At 39.6% G+C, this 27,049-nt stretch overlaps 2 protein-coding genes across 8 annotated transcripts in view; both read left to right on the forward strand.

The window, feature by feature from the left end:
* Nrg1 (neuregulin 1) overlaps positions 1-27,049 on the forward strand; it is a 192,368-nt gene that overhangs the window by 67,648 nt on the left and 97,671 nt on the right. For 4 of the 7 annotated variants that reach the window (XM_055593336.1, XM_055593335.1, XM_055593339.1 and 1 more), the window contains exon 1: positions 21,884-22,598. The exons of the other annotated variants lie outside the window; for them this stretch is intronic. In XM_055593336.1, coding sequence (XP_055449311.1) covers positions 21,932-22,598 — 667 coding nt within the window. In that variant the 5' untranslated portion in view covers positions 21,884-21,931. Of the gene's footprint in view, positions 1-21,883; positions 22,599-27,049 lie in introns of those variants that run through there. 7 annotated transcript variants of the gene reach the window in all.
* LOC129666295 (uncharacterized) lies at positions 21,390-21,691 on the forward strand. The gene has a single exon (XM_055593343.1). The coding sequence runs from the start codon at positions 21,390-21,392 to the stop codon at positions 21,573-21,575; it is 186 nt and encodes a 61-aa protein (XP_055449318.1). The 3' UTR covers positions 21,576-21,691.

Raw genomic sequence — 27,049 nt, forward strand, 5'->3', positions numbered from 1 at the left:
CACTGGCTTTTCTATGACCAGAGACTCTGAGAAGTAGAACATAGGAAAGGCATTTCTTCAAAAGTCAAACAAAAAGAAAAGGAAAAGCTGGGAATAATACTGAGGACCAAGCAGAGCAGCAAAATTAGAAATGTGGGTGAAGATTTAAGACAGGAATTCCCCAGTAGCCAGCGGCAAATATGCTATTCCAAAGACCATAATAGAAAGACGACACGGTCTAATTTGTACCTGGGATTCAACTGAGGTAATCCGCAAGGCCTCTGTCTTTGTGCTTTGCTTCGATACAGATGTTAGTTTTATCCTCAAGGGCTTTCTGTGCTTGACAGGAAGATAGCTTGTCTTAGCTCTGACAACAATGTCTGCATATGTTCCTGGCTTACAGTCTGTAAAGGGAGTAAAAGTGTACTTTATGTCTATGCAGAAAATTCTAGGAATACATCAAATTGGCGGCTCTGATCCTATGATGTTTATCGCTTAAATATCCTACCTAGGGAAATAGAGAACTGTCATTGAGTAGGGGCCTGAGCCACATACCCACCCCTAAATGTGTTGGGGGTGAAATGAGAACAGATGCACTCAGTCCCAGGGGACCTTCACAGTATAGGTTCATTAAGAGAGAAGAGATGTGAAACAGGAGAAGGAGAGAGTACACTATTAGGAAAGCTCAGGTATTCACTGCCAATGAACAGATAAGGGTGTGAAATTTGAAAGGGAGATTAAAGTCCGTGCTTTTTCAAACACCGTTAAGTTGGGCACACACAACCAAAGCAGGATGGCCACTCTGAGGGAAATAATGAGTTAGAAAATGAGTTACAGCCTCATTTAAAAATTTTACCTACTTTTCTGTGTCTGAGTGTTTTGCCTGCATGTATGTCAGTGTACCAGGTATGTGCCTGATGACCAGAGGCCAGAAGAGGCTGTCAGACCTCCTGGAACTGGAGTTACAGACAGTTGTGAGCTGCCATGTGTCTGCTGAGAATAGAACCTAGGTCCCCTGGAAGAGCAGCCAATGCTTTAACCCCTGGGCATTCTCAATTTCAAAGGGCAATTTCCTGTTACTTCTAAATCATGCTCATTATAATAATTCTGAGGAATGTACATTCTTAATCCAGGAATCTGTTCATGAAAATCTGTTTACATGAAAATGTTTTTTGTTTGTTTGTTTTTGAGGTTTGTTTGTTTTGTTGTTTTGTTTTTTGTTGTTGTTTGGTTTGGGTGTTTGAGGCAGGGTTTCTCTGTGTAGCCCTGGCTGTCCTAGAACTCATTCTGTGACCAGGCTGTCTTCAAACTCAGAGATACAGCTGCCTCTGCCACCCAAGCACTAGGATTAAGGTATGTGCCACCACTACCTGGCAAGAAGTTTTGTTGTTTTTGCTTTTTATTATGTAAGAAATGGGTGATAATTTTCAAATTAGAATGCATGGGAAAATTTTGAAATTTGTAAATGTTCTTTTATTAACTATTTATTTATTTATATTTGATCTGCATGAGTATTTTGCCTGCATCCTAGCCACCATTTGGGTCCTAGGAACTGAACCCAGGTTCTCTGCAAGAGCCGCTAGTGCTTTTAACCATGAGACCATATCTCTAGCCCCTGTAAAGTGTTGTTACTTTGAGGCTAAAATGTAGAATATTGAATCCAGAGTCTTTAAAAAAAATGTTTAATTTCTTTAAATTAAAATTATTTTAACTGCTACACAGAAACATACAAACTGTGTTTATTAATGGAGCAATGTGATATATATCGATATATACATGATAGAACATTTGTCAGGTTAAAATATCTTCTCAAACATTTTTCATATCTGTTTATTGAAAACCTTCAAATTCCTTCAGCTCTTTAGTGTATACAGTTTTATTGTTCTCTGTAGTCAGTCACTGTTCAATAGCCCACCAGAGTGGCTTGCTTGTAAGTGTGTTTAAATAGTCACTGCCCACCATTTTCCTTCCCTCTTCTCTGCCACTTTCCACAGTTTCTGGAACTATCAGAATTTCTGCTCCCAAGTTCTTAGGAAGCAAAGATTCTTGTAGATGACACATGTGAGCGAGGCCATACAGTATTTAAAAGAAAGAGCTGTGAAAAAAAATTGCAGAATTGGCCATTTACTTTCACCAGAGTAATTGTGTACTGAAGAAAACGGTTTCAATTGAAAGAGGAAAAGGATCATGATTGGCTACAGTGGTTAGTGTTTTATAGCAGGTGTGGTCAAAACGTGAGATAATACTGATTGCAACTTTATCACGGTCAGAGACACCACTAAAGGAGATAATGACTCAGACATTCATTAGGCACCTCCCCCTCACATTTCCACGCTTACACTGAAGCCAGCATGGGAGGTATTAATTCATTTCTTTAGCAAAGGTGCTGTGTGTCCACACAGTTCACACAGTCCAGAGGGACTGCTGGAACAGCACTTTTCATTTTATCTCTCGGTCTAGGGAGGTCAGCAATGTCTTAGAAACTAATTACACCTGCTCCCGTGTGTCGTGGCCCCAAGATGTACTCACATCCACTCTGGTCTTTAACTCGTTCATATGTAGGAAGTGTTTGTTTAGGTTTTATTTGTTCAGATTGTATTTGTTCATCAGATAGGAGCTCCCACTCCTGGGTTTGTTCAGTACTGACTGCCAGGAGTTTTATTTTGACACCGTCAAAAGTTTAATCAGTCTTTGTTTAAAACTTTTAAAGTAATTGGGCCATTTCACTAGCCAATAAGTAACGGGAGGATAGAACTGAGTGACAGCTGAGGTCCAGGATTAAAATGTGTTGTTGGCTTTTCTGCCCAATCGTGATACAAACTAGTTGGGGGGTGGTTATTAAGTCAAGGTTTTAGAAAAATAATATTGTCTTGGAGATGTCATTACGCTGAGTAATGGTGTTTGTCATCTTTAAAAGGAATAGATTGTTACCCTGCATGGAAACCTCAGCTCGGTAAAATGACCGTCTCACTAAGAAATGAGAATCCTGCAATTTACTTCACATTTATAATGATATTCCACCATTTAGCAGTAAAAGTAAAATACTAACAAGAGGTGATAGAAATAAAGCATAGGATTTCTAAGGACAGGACTTTAAGAATTTGGAAATTTTGCTAAAATTTCCAACACAGTCAGTGTCATAAGTTGAAATCCTTTCAAATGACTTATCAACAATATTATTTTTCTAAACCCTTGACTTAAAAATAACCACCCCCTCCACCATTTATTGAGGGTTTTTTTTTTTTTAATCACAATTGTGTGTTTTTATACAAGGTCAACACTGTTAGGCACAACTGGCCTTTTCAATTTGCTGCAGACTCCTTGACCTTTCCCACTGTTGATTGTACAGAACTCCCACCAAATACATAGGTGACTTATGGAGACACACCCAAGAAAATGTTTATACTTAGGTTATGTGGAAATGTGCGGAAAGGTATCATTTCTTAGTTTTGCTCTCACTAAGTATTAAGGCTTTGTTGAAAAATGTTAATTTATAGTGATTAGTTAATTGACCCAAGATAAAGGGAAGTAGGAAGCTTATGATGTAATATGATAAATTAAATAGTGAGTGGAGTCTCTGTTAAAATTAAGTGATAAAAAAGTGAAAGACACAAAACTTGCCTTTTTGGTCATTCTTTCATCATTGAGAGCATTGACTAATTAATAAGCCTATGTGCCATTTGATCACATTTCACCTACACATTTCTAATATGAGAAGTAAGACATAGTAAGAAAAACATCCTGCAAGGTGAAATAGTTAAGACCCTTTTCTCTAATGTTCAACATAAGTATTATCATGTATTCAACCAGACATAGCTATTTAGTCAACCTGTAAAAATCTGTATCCTTCACAAATCATGCAGCTTTGAAAACAGATCTTTATCTTGAAAATCTATTTAAAATTTGCATCCTGTAAGCTAGAAGTTGCTAGCATTCTTTTCCTCCAAAATGAATTTGCAAAATTATTATGTCTTACTGTGTTGAAATGTACCATGAGCCCTCCTTGTCAGTCAGGATATGTGTAGGATTTAGGTGTCATAAGAAAGTAAGAAGAATCCTACTTTATCAAATAGAAAAACTGCTTAAATAGTCATAAAAGAATCATTGTGAAATTTGTACGTGTCCCTTACTTGATCCAAGGGGATTCTTTCTCTGTTGTCTCTGTGACAGTTTCCAAAGCTCACTTCCCAAAGCTCAAAAGCATCAGTTAAGTCCTTGTTTGGACTTTCTTCTAGTTAGCCGTGAAAAAATAAACTACACAAAGTGTCCCTGGTATGTCTTAGGATGAGTAGATGTTAGAGAGGAAGAATTCCACTATGTGCACCACATGTTCAGGCTTGATAATCTCTGTGAGAGGCTTGAGGATTCAAGAGGCAGACAAGAGGCTTACTAGAGCCTCTGAAGTAATTCTTCAGGGAAAAATGATTGAGGTTGAAAAATACCATGTTTAGTAGAAAAAATAAAAAGGAAGCTCAATACTGCATATGTATAAACATATAGCATCAAAAAAAACCCCATTTTTTTTTCTCATTCCTTAAGAGTTGAAGAACATCCATTGCCTGTGAGTTTTGGTATAAAACTTGTATGGGGAAATATGTCAATAGAAGCTTCCGGTGAAGAGGGTTTTGCGGAGAACTGGTTGGAGAACTATGAATTACCAGTCTGTGCATTACCAGTGCTGACATCAGCATATTCTATTCAAAACACTCTGAAGTTGGGAAAGAAATTGTTACATCAAACTGTAGAAGTAAGAAGCTTCACTTTGCTGTTGTGCCAGGATGTCAAAACACTTCCCAACTTTCAACCTTTCTCTCTCAGTCCTATTGCTCTTGTTTTAAATGGTCATTACCCACCTTGGTGTGAGCATCAGTCCTCATACCAGGATGTATGACTCTGAGGAATAATCATGACTATATTTTGTGGTTTCATTCATATAATGGTTGCTGTGTCAGTTCCCAGAAAGTATTAAATGGATGCAAATACCAACTTTGAGTTAATGAATCATTTTTCAGTTCTTGATTATTTTTAAAATCATCCATGTATATAATAATGAAAGAAAAACTACCTTAATTTTACTTCATGGAAAGAGTTCTATAAATATCTTAAATCAACATTTTGAACTGTAACTTTTTGTTAAGAACACTTGTGATATTTTCAGAAATATTGCCATTCTGTTTACTTATCTTTTATATAATTTCTAATTTTTATATCTGGAAAATTTGGGGTTTTGAGGCTACATATTTGCTTTTATAGTGACTTTCTTTTTTAATTTTTGTTTTATTTATTTATTTATTTATTTATTTGTTTATTTATTTATTTATTTATTTATTTTTATTAGTTACAGTTTATTCACTTTGTATCCAAGCTATAATCCCATCCCTCATCCCCTCCCAAAACCACCCTCCCGCCCTCTTCTCCTTCCATGCCCTTCCCCCAGTTCACTAATAGGGGAGGTTCTTCATCCCTTCCATCTGACCCTAGTCTATCAGGTCTCATCAGGACTGGCTGCATTGTCTTCCTCTGTAGTCTGGTAAGGTTGCTTAGTGACTTTCCAGGATCATCTCCCTTTTGGGTTTTTGACTAATCTGCGCATGTTAGCTGGTCGCTGTCCCTCTTTGTGGTGCTGAAGAGTGAACTTGGTTGCAAGCGAGGGAATTGGGACAATCAGGACAGCAATGTCGTTTATATTTGTTCTCACTCTAATAAGTAATAAAAAACCAGCAAAGACATTTTACTATGTATCTGGTACTTTAATTGGGCAACAGATATGACTGACTAGTCCCATTATTCAAATGGAAAGAGAAACAGGCTTAATAATTCAAGACTGTATGAGAAACAGGGGCAGGAGAAGTACTCAGTCCTAGCCCTTCTGTGTTGTTTTTTATCTGTAGAGAGTAAGATAGAAGGTGAATGAGAAACCCCTGGCTAGCAGCTCCTGCATTATCCAAAGGCCATGAAACACAGCAACTGCTTTTAAAAATGCCCCATGAGATAAATGGCTTGGACCAAATTAGCTCTGTGAATCAAAGTTCCTAAGTGAAGTATAGAAATGTGTAAATACATTTATTATCATAAATGCTTCTCATGTGTGTTCAGACTTGGCAATTGTAGGTACCAATTTCCATTCATTGGGTAGTTTAGAAGAAATAGCTTGACTGTCTCCCTCCTTCCCACCCCTACCCATCTGGGTGGCAATTAATTGTTGAGGGCGTTGTCATAGGTAAAATGTGCTTGTTGTAGCTCAAATGTACAGGTCGTTCAGAAGAAAGAACATACTGAGAATGGAATGTGCAGCCTCAATTATGACATCTTTGTTCTGGACGAAGGAGAATACAACGATAACTTGGTTTCATTTTAAAGACTGATAAAGATTATTTTGCTTTAAGAATCTTTGTAGTTGTTTGTGTAGAGCTGAGGCTCTGCAGGATCACCCCCTTTCAGATTAGCATGTGTCAAAATTTTTTTTTGTTCAAAATTATTACTAAAATGAATATTTGCAGTAAGTTTTTATTTTTGAATGTGTTGAAAATGACTTATTTTATTAGTTTTTATGGTGTTTTTCCCCCCTCACCTTGGCAAGATAAAATTTTAAACTCTGGTGTTGTTAACAGTTAAAACATGAAGCCTTTTGTTGTGCTGTGGTGTAAATTCCAAGTGACTGGCAGTGATTAAACAGGAAATGAAATCTGAATGGCTCTCTCTCAAAATCTACTTACAGCCTTGACAGGTATCTGTCTGTAGCAATATATCAGTTTGAACATGTGAAGAATAAGAAATTGTTGCTTCCGGTAGCTGGGTTTCTTTTTCTTGGAACTCAAACAGGAAGACAGCAGTATTTCTTTGATCACTAAAAATGTAGCATAGATTTTTAAACATAGTAATCCATGTACAGTCGAAATTAATTATGCCTGACTTTGGGCATCATGTGTGTCTTAATGCCAGTTATAATTTCCAGGCTGTCTACAGATACTGTTGCAACACTTAGAAAAGGATGTCTGACTCTAATTAAGAACAAACACTCAAGGAGGATAAGGCATAGAGAATTAATTGAGGTTGCAGCTCTTCTCTGCATTGACTGCAAAGCTTGGTGATCTCCTGAGCTGTGTCTCAGCAGTGATCTCAGGACCCTCCTCCCCCGCCAACCCCAAGGCTCTTCCTTTTTAGCGTTTGTTATTACTTAGCTATTTTATTTGGCAGAGTTCCCTTCTATCTCATCTTCTAATGCACTGGCAAGATTCCTATTGACAATAGCTTTGAGCCTAGTACTGCGATGGTAAGCTGCATAGCTGAACTTTCCAGCCTCTGCATCGTTATGAATAATGCATCTGCTTTCCTGTAACTACATGAACCTTCAGACTTTAGTAGGCTTTTCTTTGTTAGTCAGGGTAGAAGAGCTGGGAGATGAGGCAGAGTGGGAATAGTTGTAGGCAGTTATTATCACTGATTAGAACCAGACTTCCATGATATGTGCATTTATTATGGGCTTTGTGCTAATGGAATGCTTGTGATGCTTATCATACCTGTAAGCAAGATATATAAGAAGGATACCTTTGCTGACTAAGGAATGGCTAATTCTATAAGGAAAGCTCTGAAAATGTTAGTCTAGGACCCTATGACAATCTAATGGCCGTAACTGCACCCAGTTTGCTTTACAGCTTAAAAACTTTCCTTAACAACAAACAAAAGCAAGCAAGCAAACAAACAAAACTTTCCTTTAGTTTGTGAGGAAGGTATTGAATTTAGGGACAGCCTTGACCTTAACATAGTTCTCCTTTGTCAGCCTCTGAAAATTCTGGTTATTACAGTTAAGAGACCACCATTCCTGGTATAGAATTTCTATGAAATTAGTATGTTTCCTTAACAAGCCAAGAAATGGGACCAACTATACTTCAAAGGTGTATTTGCGCACCACAATTTTATGTCTTTAATTTGCCAAACAAATAACAAAAATGTTTGTATGGTTTATGATTTCTTTTATTTAAATCTCATCCAACCAGCTTTTTCTCTTTTCTTTTTTTAAATAATATTTTTGTAGCATAATATAACCACATCATTTCTTCCTTCCCACTCTTTCCTCCAAAATCTCCCATGGACCCCTGACTTGTTTTTTTTTGGGGGGGGGGCGGTAATCCCTGAAAAGATATACATACAAGTAACAGTATATGGACAGAGCAGGTTGTGTTTTTAAACTTAGGAACACACATACATACACACACAATAACCTACGCACACACGTGCATACACACACTCACATACATAACTATCCAGTTTTAAAATAATTAAGCTGTCATCATATTGTTACCGTAGCCAAGTCTGTTTTGGTGGGTGTTTTGTTTGATAGTTAATGGGAATGGAAACAGATGGATTACATAGCTCTGTCTGCAATCGTCCAGTTCCACTGACAGCCTTTTGTTGAGCCATGATCCTGTCTGGAACTGAATCTTTGCATTCTTCTTCTATCGCTAGTCAAAACAAAACATTATCAGAAGAAAACGTTTTCCTAACCGGCTCCTAAGCGAAGGAATTCTCAGATGTTCAAACATGCATCTACAATAAACAGTATTTCCTGACAGGCTCATTGAGGAAAAAAAAAAAAAAAAGTGTCAGCTACACAAAGTAGAATCCATTGTTAACCATGTGAAAGAAAGAAGGAAGGAAGAGAGAAAGAGAAAGAAAGAATATCTTCTGAAAGTAATGAGGACAACATCAAACTAGAAAGAATCTGAGAAAACTTAGGAAAAAAAAAAAGAATGCATTTAAGAAAATGAATGGAAAAATATGTGGCCACATGAAAGACCCTTTTCAGTTTAATATGAGAAATTTCTTCTTCTTTTCTTTTTTCTTTTCTTTTCTTTTCTTTCTTTCTTTCGTTCTTAATTTCTTTCTTTCTTTCTCTTTCTTTTGCTTTTGGCTTACTTTTTTCAAGACAGGATGTCTCTGTGTAGCCCTGGCTGTCCTGGAACTCACTCTGTAGACCAGGCTAGCCTCGAACTCAGGGAGCCACCTACCTTTGCTTCCCAAGTTCTGGGACTAAAGGTGTGCACCACCATTGCCCAGCTAATCTGAGAGTTTCTAAATTTAGTGTTTTTGCCCAGTATATTCAGACACTGTTTTAATTTTGGCGAAAACTGAGAGATTTAATTTTCCTGTCACGTTCCTAGTTTATGGCTCAGCTTGTTGCTGTTACAAGAAACAAGCAAGACAGGGTCCTCATGCTGTTCGCTGTAGAATCATTTTGGTTCGTGTACTTACTGGCAATATCATTTAAATCGGTTGCTTTTATCATGGCCAGAATAAGCCAAACAAGACAATTAAGTAGATGCCCAGTGCTGGAAATGAAGTCCTCACATTTAGAATGGACAGCACACTGCACAGATGTTAATGTGACCAAGGCAGCAGTTACACACATGTACATTCTCAGCATGTACATTCTCAGCAATGTGTTTGCTCTCGTGCCCACCCCTCCTTACTTAAGTCTAATTATACAAGTCCAGCTTAAAATTTGACCGTAGCACCCAGCAGCAACAAACGTCTTGTATAACTGATGGCTATTTTCTGAAAGTATTCATGCACGGGCCAGGTTCCCATGGCATAGAATCTTTATTTAATAGTGGTGGACCTCAGACACTCAGCTTCCTAGCTATGTGATCTTTATGTCCTCTCTAACCCTTGTTTTTTCCATCTGTAAAGTAGGAAGGATACCACTTGCTCCACAGGCTGACTGCGATGGTTTCGAGGATTGGCTTATGTTTTCTACTTGGTATAATATCTGGTCTACTTGTTTTCAGCTGGCTTCCTCTTCTACCCTATAAAGTGACCCAGCTCATATTTTGTTCTCTCTCTCTTTCTCTCTCCTTTTACATAGGAGGAAAAGAGCTTAATTGATACAAAGAATATTCTTTTTAATTCCCGTAGCTATGTAGCCCAACACAATGCCTGCTGGATAGCAAGCCACTTCCTAAACATGCAGAGCATGAACCACCCAGTCAAAGAACATTCATTTCAGAGCTTTGAAGATGGTAGCTGTTTTTACTACATGTAATGTATGACCTTAAAATTTGAAATCTGCTTTTGGAATTCAGGTTATCCTGAGGTTTTCCAATTTTCCTCCCTGCTGATTTACAGAAAAGAAAATAATTTTAAGTGCTGAGCTCCCAATTTCTTAATTAGTCACTGAATCTTGGCTAAATTACAGAAGTGCCATTTCAAACTGAGCTGAAAAACGCACGCATCTAGCCAAATTTCAATGTATTTGACTGTTTTTCTCCAGATGTTGCTTATTGTAAAAATTGCCTGTCCCCTGGAATGTACCTATTTCTATCCATGAGATGGCTACAGATATCTATCATGTGCTCCTAAAAAGTATGCTGATGGCTCTGCTGTTTGATCTTTGGTTCCACTAAATACCCAGACACCTTTGAAACTTGACTAAGCACTACCATTTTCTTCTGTGCCATCTTGGAGATCAAGGTCTACATGAATAACATAACTTAATAGCTTAGCTTTGATAGACCCTGATGGCTCCCAACCCCAGCTTTTACCTTTGAGTTTTTGTTTGTTTGCTTGTTTTTGAGAAATGAGAGTATGGGGTCCCGTTGTCCATAGAGAGCATTTAGCTGCCTTTAGTACCAGACAGTATATAGCGATACACATTTAGAATGCATGGATGGGCTGTGAGCGAGCTATGTCTAGGCTCTTAACCTGCCTTGAGGATGTTTGACTGGGAGCCAGTTGATTTGTCCGAACACCTGTGAGTACGTCACGGCAAAGGTGCGGTGGAGGTTTTGGGAAATACTTTGAAAGATTTAGAAGCCCATCTAGGCAGATTTGAACAACTTAATATAAAGCCTTCTTTTCTTGTGGGAGGAGTATGGAAACAGAATAGAAGCATATGGTTGGAGCTCTGTGCACTGTGATGATACAGAAAAGACATTCTTTTCCTCTTAGCTGAAGTCACCATGAATACCTCTTGCTGTCAGTGATAATGATTTAGTTAAATACAGATACTGTAGAAGGGCCTCATACAACATCACACATATTTAATAAATTATGCAATATCTGTGAGCATAACTGGGTAGCAATCATAGCTGGGGAGAGAGCCCTGTGGCCTGCAGTGTTTGTTGACCAATCAGCTTCTGTTTTTTTCAGTAGTGTGAACATAATGTTTCACCCATTCACATGTTTGAGTCCCCTGGTAAACTAAAATGTTGCATTTTGCATTCGAATTCTCAATAAATAACTGGTCCTGGGGGTGGAGTTCCAGAAAAAGCTCTTAGTTCTACAACAATTAATGGTTTGTCATATACTTCATTGACATTAGAAAACGGTCCAAGCCACATGAATATTTTACTTTAGACATAATTTTAATATCAGTAAAGTGGAAAGTGGTAGAGGTGTGACTGGGGGTGGGATGGGGAAGGAAAGTTAAAGGAAAGACTTGTTTTAATTCGCTCACTGTGGAGTTGGTTGAATATTTTGTTTCTCTGCATAACTAAATGAGTTTTACTAGTGAAAGTTCTGGGTTTTCTGTTACATGGTTGTGGACAAAAATTGCCACAAAAATTTTAAGGATCCCAGTATTTCATTCCTGCTCTTTGAATGAAGTTGGGATTAATCCAATTATTTAGATTTTATCACAAACATTTCCTATATTTCATTTATGAAATGTACACTCATTGATCTATCAAAAAAAAAACTTTAAAAAGAATTGTTGCAAGTCTTATACATAGAACATTTTTTTTTTAAGCCCCAAGTAGCCCATGGCACGGGTACCTCATCACAGTTGAGGGTGGGTTACATCAGAGAATGGACTAAGGTTTTCTTAAACACACGGCTGTACTTTGGGTTTTCTAGTCATCACATTTCAGAGTAACTCAGTTGCAAGATGTACATTCTTCCTGCTCCTCTGTCTCCTGTCCCACCCAGTCTGGCCATTCTCCACATTAAACAAAGATGTGGGTAATTCCAGGTACACCTAGTGTGTGTTTCACCTACTGTGTGATGACTTCTGTGTGGCAATCTTCTTCCCCGAAGTCACATTCCCTTGGGGTACCCAGCTTCCTACAGGGATAGTGCCTTGTAATGCTCCCATCAATTAGTGATTCCTACTCCCCAGCCTGTCCTCATGGAAGGTTCTTGGCTCACGCCTTCTGTACCCTGTAGCTTATGAGATACTGTTGAAAGCATGGGTCGGCACCAGAAGCCCAGTGTCTGAGTATCTGGAAGAGGAAGTCGTGCCCACATGACATCATGCAGACATCACATGGCAAACCTCCACATAGAAACAATTCTTCTGAAAGGTCAAACTACGATTTCTTTTTAAAAATGGCAATGAATGGCACGACTCTGGTAGTAGTTGGTAGGCTTAGACCCAATGGCTGACTCTGAGATTATTCTCCATGAGACTATAAGTAGGCAGTTTTTCTGCCTGGGAACTTATTTTTCTGGCATAAAATAAAATAAAATAAAATAAAATAAAATAAAATAAAATAAAATAAAATAAAATAAAATAAAATAAAATAAAATAAAATAAATAATAAAATAAATAAAATAAATTGATGAGCAAGCTCTGATTTCTCCCAGTGAAACATTTAAATCTATTTGGGATTGAGATTACGAAGGGACTTTGTAATAAATCTCCATCCTTCCACTCCATATAACTTCTGAAACAACAACAACTAAAACAAAAAGAGATCATTCTTAAACAGGTCTCTCTGCAGCAACCGTACATAATTCATAAGAGAAGACTTCGAGGTCAAATCTTAAGATCTCTTACTTTATGACTTCCAAATTCATACTTTTTAAAACAGTAAAAATTGAAAGAACAAAGGGGAAGTTTCTGCACGCTTGAACTGAGTTCCTGCAATAGAGGATGAAGCTGGCATTTCCTTTCAAACGGGTATCTCAGCTTCAATGCCCATCGTAATGCTGTGACCTTAGAGGCGCAGCTGCCAGGTGCGTGACTCATTTAGAATGCAAAATCGGTTCTGGAAACTACGCATGTGTTCTAGTGCCCCTCCCCTCTGGCACAACTTAACATTCTCTTTTGGATCAGCCACAGGGAGAGGGAAGAAGACGTTTTAATTGAATTGTAAGCTGTTCCTTTGTCCAAAGTCTTTCATGTTTAGAGCTATGGATAAAAAGTAAACCACCAGGTAATTTCCTCCCCATGCTTCCTTTCATTCCAGATACTCTGCAAGCACTTCTACATGTATAGGTTTGTGTGAAGTTTGATAGTCTTCTGGGTAGCTTGTTTTTATGAGTAACTCATGGCTCCCTTCATTTATTTTATTTTATTTAGGCAAAGGAAAAGAGCAAATGAGCACACATTTCTATAACATTTACTATAAACAAGATGCTGTGTTATATGCTACCTGAATTTCTGGCCTGGTTTAGTAATCATTTCATAGAGCAAGCTAAAAATCAATGTATTTTTTGTTTTGTTTTGTTTTTTTTCTTTCTCTTTTTTTCTAACTCTTTTTCTCCTCCTCCCCTCCTTCTCTTTAACCTGCTTTTCCTCTTCCTTGTCCTTCTCCCTTTCCTCCTTTTTTTGATGTTTTGATTTTTTTCTTTTCTTGTTTGTTTGTTTCTTTGTTTTGGGATAGGTCAGGTCTTTATACCTTTATACGTAGCCTCGACTATTCTGGGACACACTATGTAGACAAGGCTGGCCTTAAATTTACTGAGATCTGCCTGCCTCTGCCTCTCAGGTGTTGGGATTAAAGGCGTACAACACCACACCTGGCCTGCCTTTTAGTTTTTGAGCCAGGGTCTGATTATGTGTCCAAGGGTCATCTCAAATCATTATGTAGCCCAGGGTTTTGTTGTTGTTTAAGATTTTTTTATAGTGTGTGAGTCTATGTGTGTATGTGTGTGTGACTGTGTGTGTTTGTGTGTATGCTTATGCCTGTGCATGTGTGTGTTTGTACATGTGTGTGTCTATCTCTGTGTATGTATGAGTATGTGATTGTGTGGGTTTGTGTGTATGCATATGCCAGTGCATATAGGAATGTGTTTGTGCACGTGTGTGTCTGTCTGTCTTCATGTGTATATATGAGTATGTGATTGTGTGTATGCCTATACCTAAGCATGTGAGTTTGTGTATGTGTATTGTGTGTTTGTATTTAGGGAGAAAACTACCCCTGGTAACTGATGTCATCTTAATCAAGTTTGGAAATTTTTCAACCATGGAAGTTATTGAATTTAGCTTATACACAGGAACAAATCATTTATTTAGAGTTCAGTTAATATAGGAGGCTGGAGGAATGGCTCAGAGTTAAAACATGCAATGCTTTTGCTGAGGATCCAAGTTCAATTCCCAACACTTACACAGTGGCTGACAATTTCCTGCAACTCCAGCTCCAGAGGAATCTGACAACTACACACACACACACACACACACACACACACACACACACACACGCTTAAAAGACAAACTGCCTCTTAATGTTTTTGTTACATTTATCATAAGACTCAATGGGAAAAACTAAACAGAAAATCTCTATTAGCTAAGTGGCCTCATGCCTGCAGCTTCATAGAAGTTGGGGACAAAATCAAAGGAGAGAGATTTGCACTTAAGGTGACTAAGCATGCGCATATATATATATATGACCATCTAGCCACAGAACCTCAGGATTTATATACAGATACTTCCTTTAAGTTTTTCTTCTTTCCACCATAAACAGACTCCTTCCTTCGACCTCCTCCACTTAACATTGTTTGATGTATTCATCCAGATAATTTATAAAAAGTGCCTGCCTCTTGGAGATTTTTTTTCCCCCACAGTCTCTATACCCTTTCTTAAAAAGTGTTACTTTTCTGTCAGTGTACTGAGCAAATAAATACCTCTTCACTGCTTCCATATACCACTCATGTTCTAGGTGCTAGGAAAACAGTGGAAACAGATAGGGGTGCTTGTATAACCTACATTCTAGAGTTGTGTGCATTCATTTAAAAAAAAAGACAACCACATGAATTATAACAAAGACAGCTGCTACCTTGCTTTGCTCATATTTACAGAATATTCTAAGTTGGGAAATGGTATAGAATTGGACAGTAAGACATAATACTTCAGTAATGTAAAGTGGTATAGGATAAACCAGTTCCTATAAAAAAGCATTTTGAATAGATTGTCTCAGTGATCTGTCAGTTCCTTGTATTCTTCAATGTACTTTTGAAGTCCTTAGCATCAGTTGTAAATTCTGAGGTAATTTACACCCATCCCATGCTACCTTTCTTTTTCCTTTCATTCTGTGCTTGGGATTGAACTAGGGAAGTGGATGCCAGAGAGGTTGACGCTATGATGAGTTTTTTACTAAATGAAAAGTCACATTTGATAAATTTAACCATTTTAGTGTGGAAGACTCAATGGCATTCATATTTTGTAGTCATTACTTCCACTAACATTCAAAACATTGCATTGTAACTTCAAAAGAATACGTAACATAAAATTAAAGTAAGATGTATATTAAAGAAATTATATGTAGAAAAATGCTAATTATTTAAGTTTCAGTAATTAAAGCTTATATATGTGGTTTGAATCATCTCAACGTACTACATAAGTATGTACAATTATGTTTCACTTAAAACAGCAAAACTGAAAATTTCCAACCTGTGGAAGTGGGTTTGTATATAACCGCACACTTCATTTATGGGGAATGCAACATCGACTCTCTATGAAAGTAAAGTGAACTTTATTGTAACTATCATATATAACAAAAAGAATTTTCCAAGTGACTTTACATTCCAGGCTGTCTATTTGAATTGCATACGAAGGACAAAATGTGCCAGAGCAAATTGATCATCATGTTTCCAGTTGAGCACAGAGAACTACAGGCAATCAATAAGATGGTGACGCAGCATCTCACAAAATGATTTTTTTTTAAATTTAAGTAAAATTCTTTTGTCCAAGATCATTCCAGAGGATATGAAAGAGTAAAGCATGGTGTCTTGATTTCTGATCCAAGTGGGCACAGCATCCCTGCCCCAGAAGGAAATGGCTTTCTGTCAGCCCTCATCTGCCCTGGGAAGGATCATAAATAGCATGCAGGTTTTGCTTGCATCATCCCGGGTCTTTGCCCTTGGGAGAGAGAACAACTGGAAAAAGAACTGTATGCACATTTGTCTAAGTCTTCTATTGACTTTGGGAGGATTATGATGGCTGAGAGTCACCAGCTCAGTTCACTTAAGATATTTTGGAACAATTAGAAAAAAATTATGAAGAAGTGTGTGATTTGGATATTAAAGACTAGAAAGAATGTGAGGATATACATGGGACAGTTTAGACAGACAGAGGGATATTAAATGCCTGCCGGTATATTAGTAGAAGTTAGGTCTGTTCAGTCTCGATCAGAACTAAAAGTGAAACAAAATATAAATGTGAAGTAAATCACAATTTATCTTCAAGGAAATTACTTTCTTTTGCCCCTGTGTGCATGATACAATTGAATAATAACACGTGACTACACACATATCCACAAAGTGATATAGTCAAGAAACTGGATTGGAAGCCAATTATGGTGGTACATGCCTATAATCCCTGATCTTGTGAAGCTGGGGCAGGAGGACTTCTCCGAGTTTGGAATCACACTGGGATGTGTGGTAAGTTCTGGGTGAGCCTGAGCTGCACAAGGAGAGAGTGTCACAAAAGGAAAAATAAATAATAAAGCCCTATAATTTGGAAACGTATGAGAAGCTCCATGTAGACCGAGGGGTGTTCTAGTCTGACAAACCCTTTTGGGTATTTGTGTTCTAATAAAGCAGCCAGTGTCTAGAGCTCCTTTTGGGACCATGAGTTTTCTTGTAAACCCAGTGGTTCCCCATTTTGTTAACAAGTAAATGTGTGATTTAAAACTTACATATGTAATTATCTCAAAATGATGTTTCTGTCATCACCATCCTATAATATACATGAAGTAAGTTCTCTCTCTCTTTATTTGAAGCTGTAAATTTTAGAAGGTTTAGTAAACTTTCAAATGGGAAAAAAAAGAAAGTAAGTTTGAGTTATATGGTCAAAAGCAAAATGACATTTGTCATCCCCTTTCATCTCCTGAAGCTAGTATACTCACTTCTGATAAGAAAAGAAATGAAATTAATGCAGAAATAGCTTTACTTGTACTGAATTAACAGTGGTATTTACCATTTGATGATTTAAAAAATATATTGTCGGTGTTTGGTTTTAGTTGTGGTGATTAAACTGGGGTCATGTGCACGTGAGGCAAGTACCCTCCCACTGAGCTACATTTCCAGCCCTAAACATTTTCTCTGATAAGGTGGTGGGATATTTTCTTCATTGACGCTGGCTGAGGAGGAAGCTAGAGTATTGGAAAAGTGGATCAGAAATGCTTGCATGCTGGACTTGGTGCAGCCAAATCCATCTTGAACTCTGTGACTCCTCTTGACCCTGCCTTAGTTTCTCGCACTTTCATACCTGAAGCAGTTCCTCTCCTCTCAGATTTATTACTACCGCTCTGAGTCTGGGCTGGCACCATGACTACTTAACAACTAAGAACAATGATAATAGCTTGTGCAGCTCCCATAACAAGAGGGGTAGCTTCCTGTCTCTGGGAATAGACAGCTCTCATCAACAACGACCATGCTGGGAGAAACTCAAGCCACGTGGAGAAGCCTCGTGCTGCTATGCCATTTGACATCCAATGTGCTCCCAGCTGATGTCTGGTTTCATGTGTGAGCCACCTTGAATGCCTCAGCCTCCTTGTGCCTTGAGCTGATTGTGGCCCCAGCTGGGGTCAAACAGCACAAGAACCAGCCAGCTGAGCCCAGTGAACCTGCAGCCTTGTGGTGGCTATTGTAAAGCTAGCTCAAGACAGTTGGCTTCACAGCAGTACATAATTGATATATCTTCCCCAGAAGAGTTCTGGAACTGAGGCCTTGGAAGACCTCGTTCCATTTAAACTATAAATAGATAATCTTTGAATTGTTAGTTATGTCTAATCCTTGTAACTAATTTTTGAAAGTCACTTGGCAATACTTAAGAAGGCTTTTATTTTAGAAACTAGACATCTTAAGGCTTTCTTAAAGTCTGTTTTATTCGTAATTGTATATTCTAGCTACTTTATTTTCCCATTGAACTAATATATAAAAATACATAATAGGTATTATATATACATATATATTTTTTTAAAGTATTGTTTTGTTTTGTCAGTAGAAACAGCATGAGTCCCACTTCCTTAAAATCTTAGCCCTATCGTTTAATAGTTATTTCCTGGCTAACTTACCTGAGTTACCTGTCTCTATATTTTCAAGGTGGATGGATTTGAAAGGCCGAGAGAACATGAGACATAATGTATATTATGATCTTAAGAATTCCTGACACATAGGTGGAACTATAATAATAAGCTCAATAAACACAGCTTTTATTGTTACAAAGGAGGTAGTAATTATAGGGTTTTAGAAAGCAGTAAGATTTCATCTCATTTCATGTTTCTAAGAGCACATGGGAATATATGTTCCTGGGTTTCACTAAGATGGGCTTTACAGGGTTAACAATGGCATGCCCTTGAAGTGCTCCCTATAAACACATGTGTTGGATCCTAGGAAGGCTCCAGTCATAGCCCCATGCTCACTGGCTTCCTCACACTTTTACTGCTGCAGAGGATTTGATGGAGGGCTGAAGGCAGCAGCTACGCGTGTTCTGCAGGGAAGGAGAGAAGTAATTTAGAAATTCCTTTTATTCTTCGCTGCTGTCCTTCCTTTCCCAATTCCACTCATTTTCTAATTTAATAGAAAAACAAATCAAAAGAGTTTTATGGGAAACTGGATTTCTACAAGCTGATGGGAGCAAGGAGCCACAAAGTTCATAAAATGTACATCCAAGGAGGAAACATACATCCTAACATCAGATTTGTGCAACCCGAGCCAAAGAATAGTTGTGGAGGCCTTAGGAGTCTGGTCCATCTTCGGCGTTTTGTTCTAGTTTGTAACATGATCCTTTTCTTTGTAAGTGACAAGCATTTTAATAAGACAGCTGGAGAATCAGCAGCAGCCCTTCCTGTGATTAAGGTTAATATGAGGACTAGAGAATGAGCCAGTGACCTTTTCTGTAACTCAGGCAAGGCAGGTAATTGCTATTGGTATGAGCGATATAACACCTTTTCAGCGCTGTGGGTTATATCCTTGGTGTTCCCTCAGACCTTTCAGGCTGGGAGATACCTGATTCCATCCAGTCTTTGAAATTTAAATGACCTTGGCTATGGATAACTCCCATTCAGTACTTGAATGTAAGGTTTGGAAGCATTAAGTGTAATTAGACATGGTAATCCTTGAAGGAACTATAATAATTGAGGATATCAAGTCACTATTTCTATTTGAATATTTACATGAATACTGATAATAGGTGACTATTGATATTAAGTGCTTTGGTAGGGATCTCTTGCACTATAAAATTTTATGTCCATCACTAGAATCTCAGTTAAGAAAACTCTCGTTTCTTTCAAACCAACTAGATTAAGCCAGAAACCAATCACGAACAGCTTTAGAATACTGGTCACTGGTCACTGGAGTGCACACGTGCAGGCTGTGTAGAGGTGAATTTACACTGACTCACGTTTGCCTGGGAGCTTGTCCTAATCTTGGTTACAGTTATGCAAATTAGACCGGGCTTTTGCTGTTGTTAGTGATCGGACTGCAAACACAGTTTAAGATGCGTCGACTCATTCATAATTGTGGAATAATTTCATCTGGAAGGAAATGATAATATTCTTACCTCCTGGCATGTGAAGTGGCCTAAATATATTTCAAAGCAGCAGAATCACGCTGCACGAAATAAAGTGTGAATAGTACAGATTTTCTTAAGACTTGAGCATCACAGCTCATTGCCCTGGGACTGTGTATGATGGTTCTGTAGTATAGATTTAGAGCACTTTTTATGACACCCCCCCCCCTTGACATAGGTGAATAGAATGGTTCCTTGGAAACCATTTGGATGCCCAGGCTCAGTAAAGTGTGGCGTAAATGCTCAGATACACAGAGCATGCACTGCCATACCACAGAATGCCCCCCCCCCCCCGCAGCCTATGCTCTCTCCTTTGGAAGGAGAGTCTCTTCCATTTCTCCCAGTCTTTCAAGGACCATTTCCAAACAGAGCAAAACCAAACAAACACAAACACACACAAAATCAGCCTAGAAGTTGTTTGTAAATTAAAGCTAATGAAACCTAGTCCAGAAGGCATGCTCTTACAGACGCCTCTCAGCACTTGTAGTGCGATTCTAGCTGAGGACTTGTGGTGTATGTTACAGTGCCCAGGGAATTCAGGCCTCCTCCCTCCGCAGTGTGGAGACAACATGAAAGGCTAATTTGAAAATGAAGCGGTAGAGAGCTTGGTGCTCCTCACACTTTGATGTTATTCTAGTCTACTCTGGATGAAATAAGGGGATTGAAAATGCGAAGGACAGAAAGACATGGGCTTTCCTCCTTTCCTCACACTCCCACACCCCACCCTGCCCCAGCATGCCCTCAGCATTTCGCGCTGGGCTTTGCGCAAAGTCTTCAGCCTCAAAGAGAGGGCAAAGGCAGAGCTGTCCATGGTTAGCAAACAGTGTTCTAACTGTGGCTTGCGGATCAGGTAATAAGAGTCCAGTTAGTGAACAAAACTTGTTAGAGGGCTGGCTAGGGAAGGGAATGCTCTCTCTCTCAGCAGCAAGCAGGAAGAAATTGCTGTTGAAAAGCTTACCTCTCTGGGGAGGAGTCAGAAGTCAGACTTTGCCAAGCCTCAGGTCTAACCCAGAAGGTTCCACCTCCACCCCCACCTCCCCCATCCAAGCTTTGTTAGATCGCTAGCATCATCCCTGGCTTTTTTTCTGACCCCACAGTGGGTGAAGGAAAGGCAGCTAGCAAGACTAAAAGCAAGCAAGCAAGCGAGGTGGAGTGCGGGGTGGGAGGCTGGGGCCTGCTTTAGTAGAGGGAAATAAAAAGAAACAGGGTGGGGGCCGGGGGGAGACCCAGTTTAACTGGTGCCTGGCTGCTTCTCTTTTTCTCTGATGGCCTTTATTCCTTTTAATTGGATAAAATAGGAACTCACTGGCGGACCTTGTTGCTGGGAGTACTGTACTCATTAGAGACTAGCCTGCAGTGGAGTGGGGTCGGGGCGGCGGTGGGGGGGAGAGGAGGGAGTGAGAATATATATATTTAGGATGAGGACGAGGGAGGAAGAGAAAGAAGCTATGAAGAAGGAAGACTGCAGAGGAAAAAAGTGACTGAGCGCAAGAAGGACAAAGAGGAGTGGCTGGGGTGGGGGTGGAGGCAGGGCGGGGAAGGGAGTCGCCGCCCCTCCTGGCTCCGGCTGCCCTTGCATCCTTGTGCAATGGTACTGTTTGCAGTGATGCTCAGAGGGCAGGCACCTGCTGCTCTGTAATGATTCAGCCTCTTTCAGCCGTTGCTGAAACACGGCAGGATGCTGTTGCTACTGTCGCTGCTGCCTCTCCTGCCACCGCCGCTGCTGCCGCCGCCGCCGCCTCTGGTCTTGCTTTTGCTTTTACTTCTCCTGCATGACAGTTGTTTTCTTCCTCTAAGCAGACACCAGCTTCAGACGCTTGAGGTGAGAAACATGCCTTTCAGTTTGGGATACTGGTTTACTTAATCAGCTAGGCATCGGCTGCCTTCCTATTTTGGTTCCCTGCCTTCTTGACCAACCAGGATGGTTTGGAAAAGCATTTGAAAGAACTGGAAAAGTGTCCCAGAAACAACAGCTCAAGATATTTCGGTACACTTCTATTTCATAGTTGCTAAAAGCCCTTTCTTTTTTTTTCTTTTTCTTTTTTCTTTTTTTTACTTCTTCTTTTTCTTGCTTTCTCCTGAGCTCTCTTACTTTGGATAATGGCCTTGGACTTGGGTGCCTTATCGATTTCCCCTTCCAAGATGCTGTCTCATTTGGTTGGGGGGGGCTCTGCATGGTAACGCACTGTGAGAGAGGCCAGGCCTTCTGGAGGTGAGCCGATGGAGATTTATTCCCCAGACATGTCTGAGTTAGCTGCTGGGAGGTCCTCCAGCCCCTCCACTCAGCTGAGTGCAGACCCGTCTCTCGATGGGCTCCCAGCAGGGGAGCCCATGCCAGACACCCACACTGACGACGGGAGAAGCCCTGGACTCCTGGGCCTGGCGGTGCCCTGCTGTGTGTGCCTGGAAGCTGAGCGCCTGAGGGGGTGCCTCAACTCAGAGAAGATCTGCATTGTCCCCATTCTGGCTTGCCTAGTCAGCCTCTGCCTCTGCATTGCTGGCCTAAAGTGGGTATTTGTGGACAAGATATTTGAATATGACTCTCCTACCCACCTTGACCCTGGGGGGTTAGGCCAGGACCCTGTTATTTCTCTGGATCCAACTGCTGCCTCAGCTGTTTTGGTATCATCTGAGGCGTCCACTTCACCTGTCTCTAGGGCTCAGTCTGAACCTGAGGCTCATATTACAGTACAAGTTGGCAATGTTGCTGTGGCCTCTGAACCTTCAGCAGTACCGACCCGGAAGAATCGGCCGCCAGCCTTTCCTCCCTTACTCTCTACTGCACAACCCTTCCCTTCTCCAGCTCGGACCCCTGAGGTGAGAACGCCCAAGTCAGCAACTCAGCCACAAACAACAGAAACTAATCTCCAAACTGCTCCCAAACTTTGTAAGTAGAGAGCAAAAGAGAGATGATGGTGGTGGTTAAAAGAAAGGGTGGGTGGGCGCTTCCAGGTTTTCTCTAGAGGTCTATTTCCTTTGCTCTTGTCTTTTTAACTGGGAGGTTTTATTTGATGAATCATGTGACGTAGGGAAAAAAAATCATATAAACTCATAGGATGAATCAGTTTTTTTTAGTTTTGTTTTTGTTTTTTTAACAGCCCTTCCATATAGCCAGATTGTTAAGTCTGAGGTTGTCAGTCAAAAACTAAGCATGTTCAGGTCATGCTTTGGATTTAAGTTAAATTCTATTTCTTTGCAACAGCTTTAGAAGTTAATGCCTGATGGCCTTTCGTATTTTAATGGGCATGTACCTTCTCTATACCAATAAGTATTGTTTGGGATCCCTCCCCCCCCCTTTGTAGAGTTTCTTTTGTCCTTCTTCTTACTCAGTCTCCCTGTATCCCCAAGCTGCCTGTCATGTTTCTCCAGCTCTTTCTCCAGCCTTTTTATCACATCTCCGCACTTCTGAGTTTTCATTGTTTGGTCCTGATACTGCAGCAAGTTCTCAGAGCACTGCTGAACTGCACAGGTCGTATTTTTGGTTACTGAGCAGTTACCAGAGGCAGATTTATTTTGTTCAAGAACAGACTTTAATTCTCCACAGAGGGATTTTTCCATTATTAATTTTGTCTTCTGTAATCAAATATTTAAATAGATTCCTTGCCAGTCATTAAAAACTTCTAGGACCATTAACAAGGTACTTTTTTTTTTTTTTGTATGTGTGTGTGTCATTTAACCTATTGCGTTGCCACAGTCTGCTTTTATAACCTTCATGAGAAAAGACTTCATGCTAATAAAACAATACAGAATGAAACACTGGTGTGTGCAGAGGTCATAAAGGTTAGCTGTATGACAGAAAGTTGACTGCTGTGACACCATGACTAGCCAGATTGTTCCAAATGAGCTTTTCTGGTTACAACAGTTAAATAAATGTTTTGTGTGTGTGTGTGTGTGTGTGTGTGTGTGTGTGCGTGTGTGCACGCGTGCTTTTTTTTTCTTTTCTTTCTTTTTTTTTTAACCATTGATGAATTACTTAGTAGAAAAAAAAATAAGAGGTGAGAATTGTTTTATTCTCAATAATTTGTTTAAAACACTTGAGTGGTAAAACAGCTGAAGGAAGAGGGTCTGTGTTAAAGCACCCACTCAGTTCTCCCTCTAGATGGTAAGGAAGAATAAACAGACCTCCTCCAGACAGTCCTGTTCAGAATGAAGTTGTGCAGTGTGCTAGGAAACGCAGGAAAAAACACTTGATCCGTGATGGTGAGTTGGGATCTTTTTGACACATTCCAACTTCAGTGCAAAGGCTTTGAAAGGATGCTTGCTTTTTCAGGTGTAATTAGGAGAGCCTCCTGTGTGTAGACACTGCTTTGCATCTTCATCAAATCCCTGAAGCATCATTAAAGATCTGACAGACTCTGCCTTTGCTGCCTCTTCCCACCTGGCAAAGTGACCGGGAAATAATACCCAGATGAAATGACAGGCTATAAAAAGCAAGTGCAGATCCTGCAGAGAGAGGCAGAACTTGTCATGCAGACAAGGTTACTTCTTTGTCTTTATTGTTTTCAGCTGAAAGCGTCAGTTAAAAATGTGCTGGCAGAGGTTGAAGTGCCCAGAAAAATTAAGGTAGCTGTTTGAAAAACTCTAGCCAAACTGTAATTTTGACATCTGATGAACAGACAAAGAAACACACAGCACAGGTCCCTGATCTAGGAACCCATTAGAAAGGACTTGGGAACTTTTGAGAAATTGGTTTTGAAGGGAAGTTCTCCTAAGTGTTTTATATAGTGTATATTCCTCTCTCTCTCTCCCCCCTCACTCTTTCTCCCTCTCCCTTCTCCCTCATCCCTCGCCCTTTCCCTCCCCCTCACTTTCCTTCTCCCAACCCTCTTTCTCTCTCCCCTCCCTCTTTCCCTCCCCCCTCTCTCTTTCCCTCCCCCTCTTCTCCTCCTTCCCCTCCATCTTTTTTTTTTCCCTAGCCAGGGCATTGATTTTATGGCATTAGCAATAAGTAGGGAAGATTTACTGCTGCCTAAAAGCCTCACAGAGGCCAGCTCTGGCCTGAACACAGCTGCAGCATTCTCAAATGTGTCCGGACAGACATAATGTCTGGGAAGCAGTATCTCTTGAAAAGTTGGGGAGGGGGGAGTTGGTTAAAGCTTTAGACCTGCAGGGTTCTCTATGTGAAAAACGTAACTTTCTGGACTTAGGAGCTCAAAAAGCAAGACTCAACATCTGTGAGGCAAGGTGCAGTTAGTCTAGGAATGCTGGTTTTCAGACTTGTAATTGGTTGCTTTTCTGTTCTTTAGAAAGGCTGTCTTCATTAAGTAAAAGGAGAAGACAATGCTTAGAATGGTGCCATCACCTTGTATGCTTTCTCATCTGTGTCAATCAAGAACATTCAGTTTAGCTGTAGAAAGAACTGGGCTTTCTTTCATGATGCAAGGTTTGACATGGGCTATGCCATCTTGGCTTCGGTTTTCAAGTGACAAAATTATCTCTGAAACACTCTTTGCCATGCCTTCAGGACTGCACCCTCCCTTCCTAGATTTCCTTCTGTCTCATCAGCACATTCAGCATCTCAGGCACAGAGCTATAGCCTTCAAGGTCATTGTCTGTGAAGGGCTAATTGATTCTTCTTCATCCTGGAGCCTGAGAGAGTGGAAGACAGGCAGACATTGCCTTTCTGTCTGTTCTCTTAGTCACAAGCCAAATTGCATGCCCTGTCTTGAGATTTTATTTTATAAATGCTAAAATTATTCCCTTCTTCAAGGACTCTGAACAAATTCTCTATCTTTGGTAGAATGAAATTCATAACATGCATTTGCTTTTAATTGCCTGAACTTATGGTGTTTATGTTAGCGTTCTAAAAATGAGTATTATTAATAAGGTAATACAGTTGTTTGTGTGTGTGTGGTTTGGTATACTAAGTACCCATCCAGACTTTAAGAAATTGAATACAAAATTGGAGTGACGACATCCATACTTATATTTTTTTACTCTGAGGTTGTTTTTTTTTTTCCCTATCATCACTATGGTTATATTGTCATATTAAGCTTATGGTTTTTATAAGTCATACAATACTTAAAACTATTTTGCCTCTATTTGCTATAGTATAAACCCAAGGCCTCATGTGTGCTAGATATATCTTCTATTATATCCACAGTCCGAGCCATTAACTTTTTCCTTTATCTAAGCTTTAATACTTTTTCTGTCTTCCATTTATATGAATAGAACTGGCTTTGGGGAAGTCAGACGCTTCTGTGGCTAGAGAAAGGGCTGATTAATTAGCTTTTAGCCAGGAAACTGTGGTACCATCTTGAAAGAAATTGCTTTTGGATGTTAGTCCCTACTTGAAAGCAGACTCTTGGAAGCAAGAGTAGATGGGTATTTTTATCTCAGGCCAAATTTGTTTTGCTTCTTCTGAAGTCTTCACTGGTTGCTTGACAGGTTGTTGCCACAGCGATAGTTTGAACCCCGCCATCTGTACGAGATCAGCGTGATGAGTTGACTATCCCAGCTAGTCGCTTCCATCAATTTCAAAGCCCCTTCCATTTTTAATACGAGTAGATTCTTCTCCTCTCTCTGGATGACTGGAAGGCATTTTTGGAACAGCAAACTTCTAGTAACTTCTCTCAAACTTAACCCTCCCTTGTTTAAATTGGAAGACAGTAAGAATTGTAAGAGGCTGACAAATAACTACAGTTTGAGCCAAATGATTAAAATGATGAATGAATCCCTTTACTCCAGTTGACTAACCTGAAGTATTCAGGGACATGTAAAACAATAACATTACAGTATCCTGTACTTCTGGTTTTAAGCAAGTTCATACACATATAACCATACATGCACGCACACCACACACACACACACACACATACACACAGAGAGAGAGGAGTCCACAATCACCAGTATTTCCTCCTGTTATCCTTCTGCTTGAGGCTTTAGCTGGAAATTAACTCTAGCGTTTTAAGTGGCATTCAACTAACAATTAAGCAGGTACTTCAACCAGATCCACTTGTCAAGCATGTAAGAGTCATATGACTAAAATTGAATTTTGCTCTCATCTTCCTGTTCTGCTTTTATTGAATTTTCTAGCAGGGTAGTCTTTCCCCTCTGTGCTGGGTCATCAATACGGTGTTGTGCTTGCTGATGGAAACAGCTCGAGTTGCCCAGGGTGAGCTGTTTTCTAAGATGTAGCAGATGACCGTGTGGCTCACCTCTTCCTTGATTGTTCCACTTCTGAGATTTCCTCCATATTCCTTTGTGATACACAGATCATTCTTTTTTCCCTCCTACTTTTCCAACTATGTTTTGAATCTGTCCTATTTTTATGCCCATGCAATTTGATTTTATATATCATATCTTGCTGAATTTTAAATATCTTTACCTATCCTTTCA

Source organism: Psammomys obesus, unplaced genomic scaffold (genome assembly GCF_907164565.1).
Source record: "Psammomys obesus unplaced genomic scaffold, mPsaObe1.curated_primary_1811, whole genome shotgun sequence".
Lineage (NCBI taxonomy): Eukaryota > Metazoa > Chordata > Mammalia > Rodentia > Muridae > Psammomys > Psammomys obesus.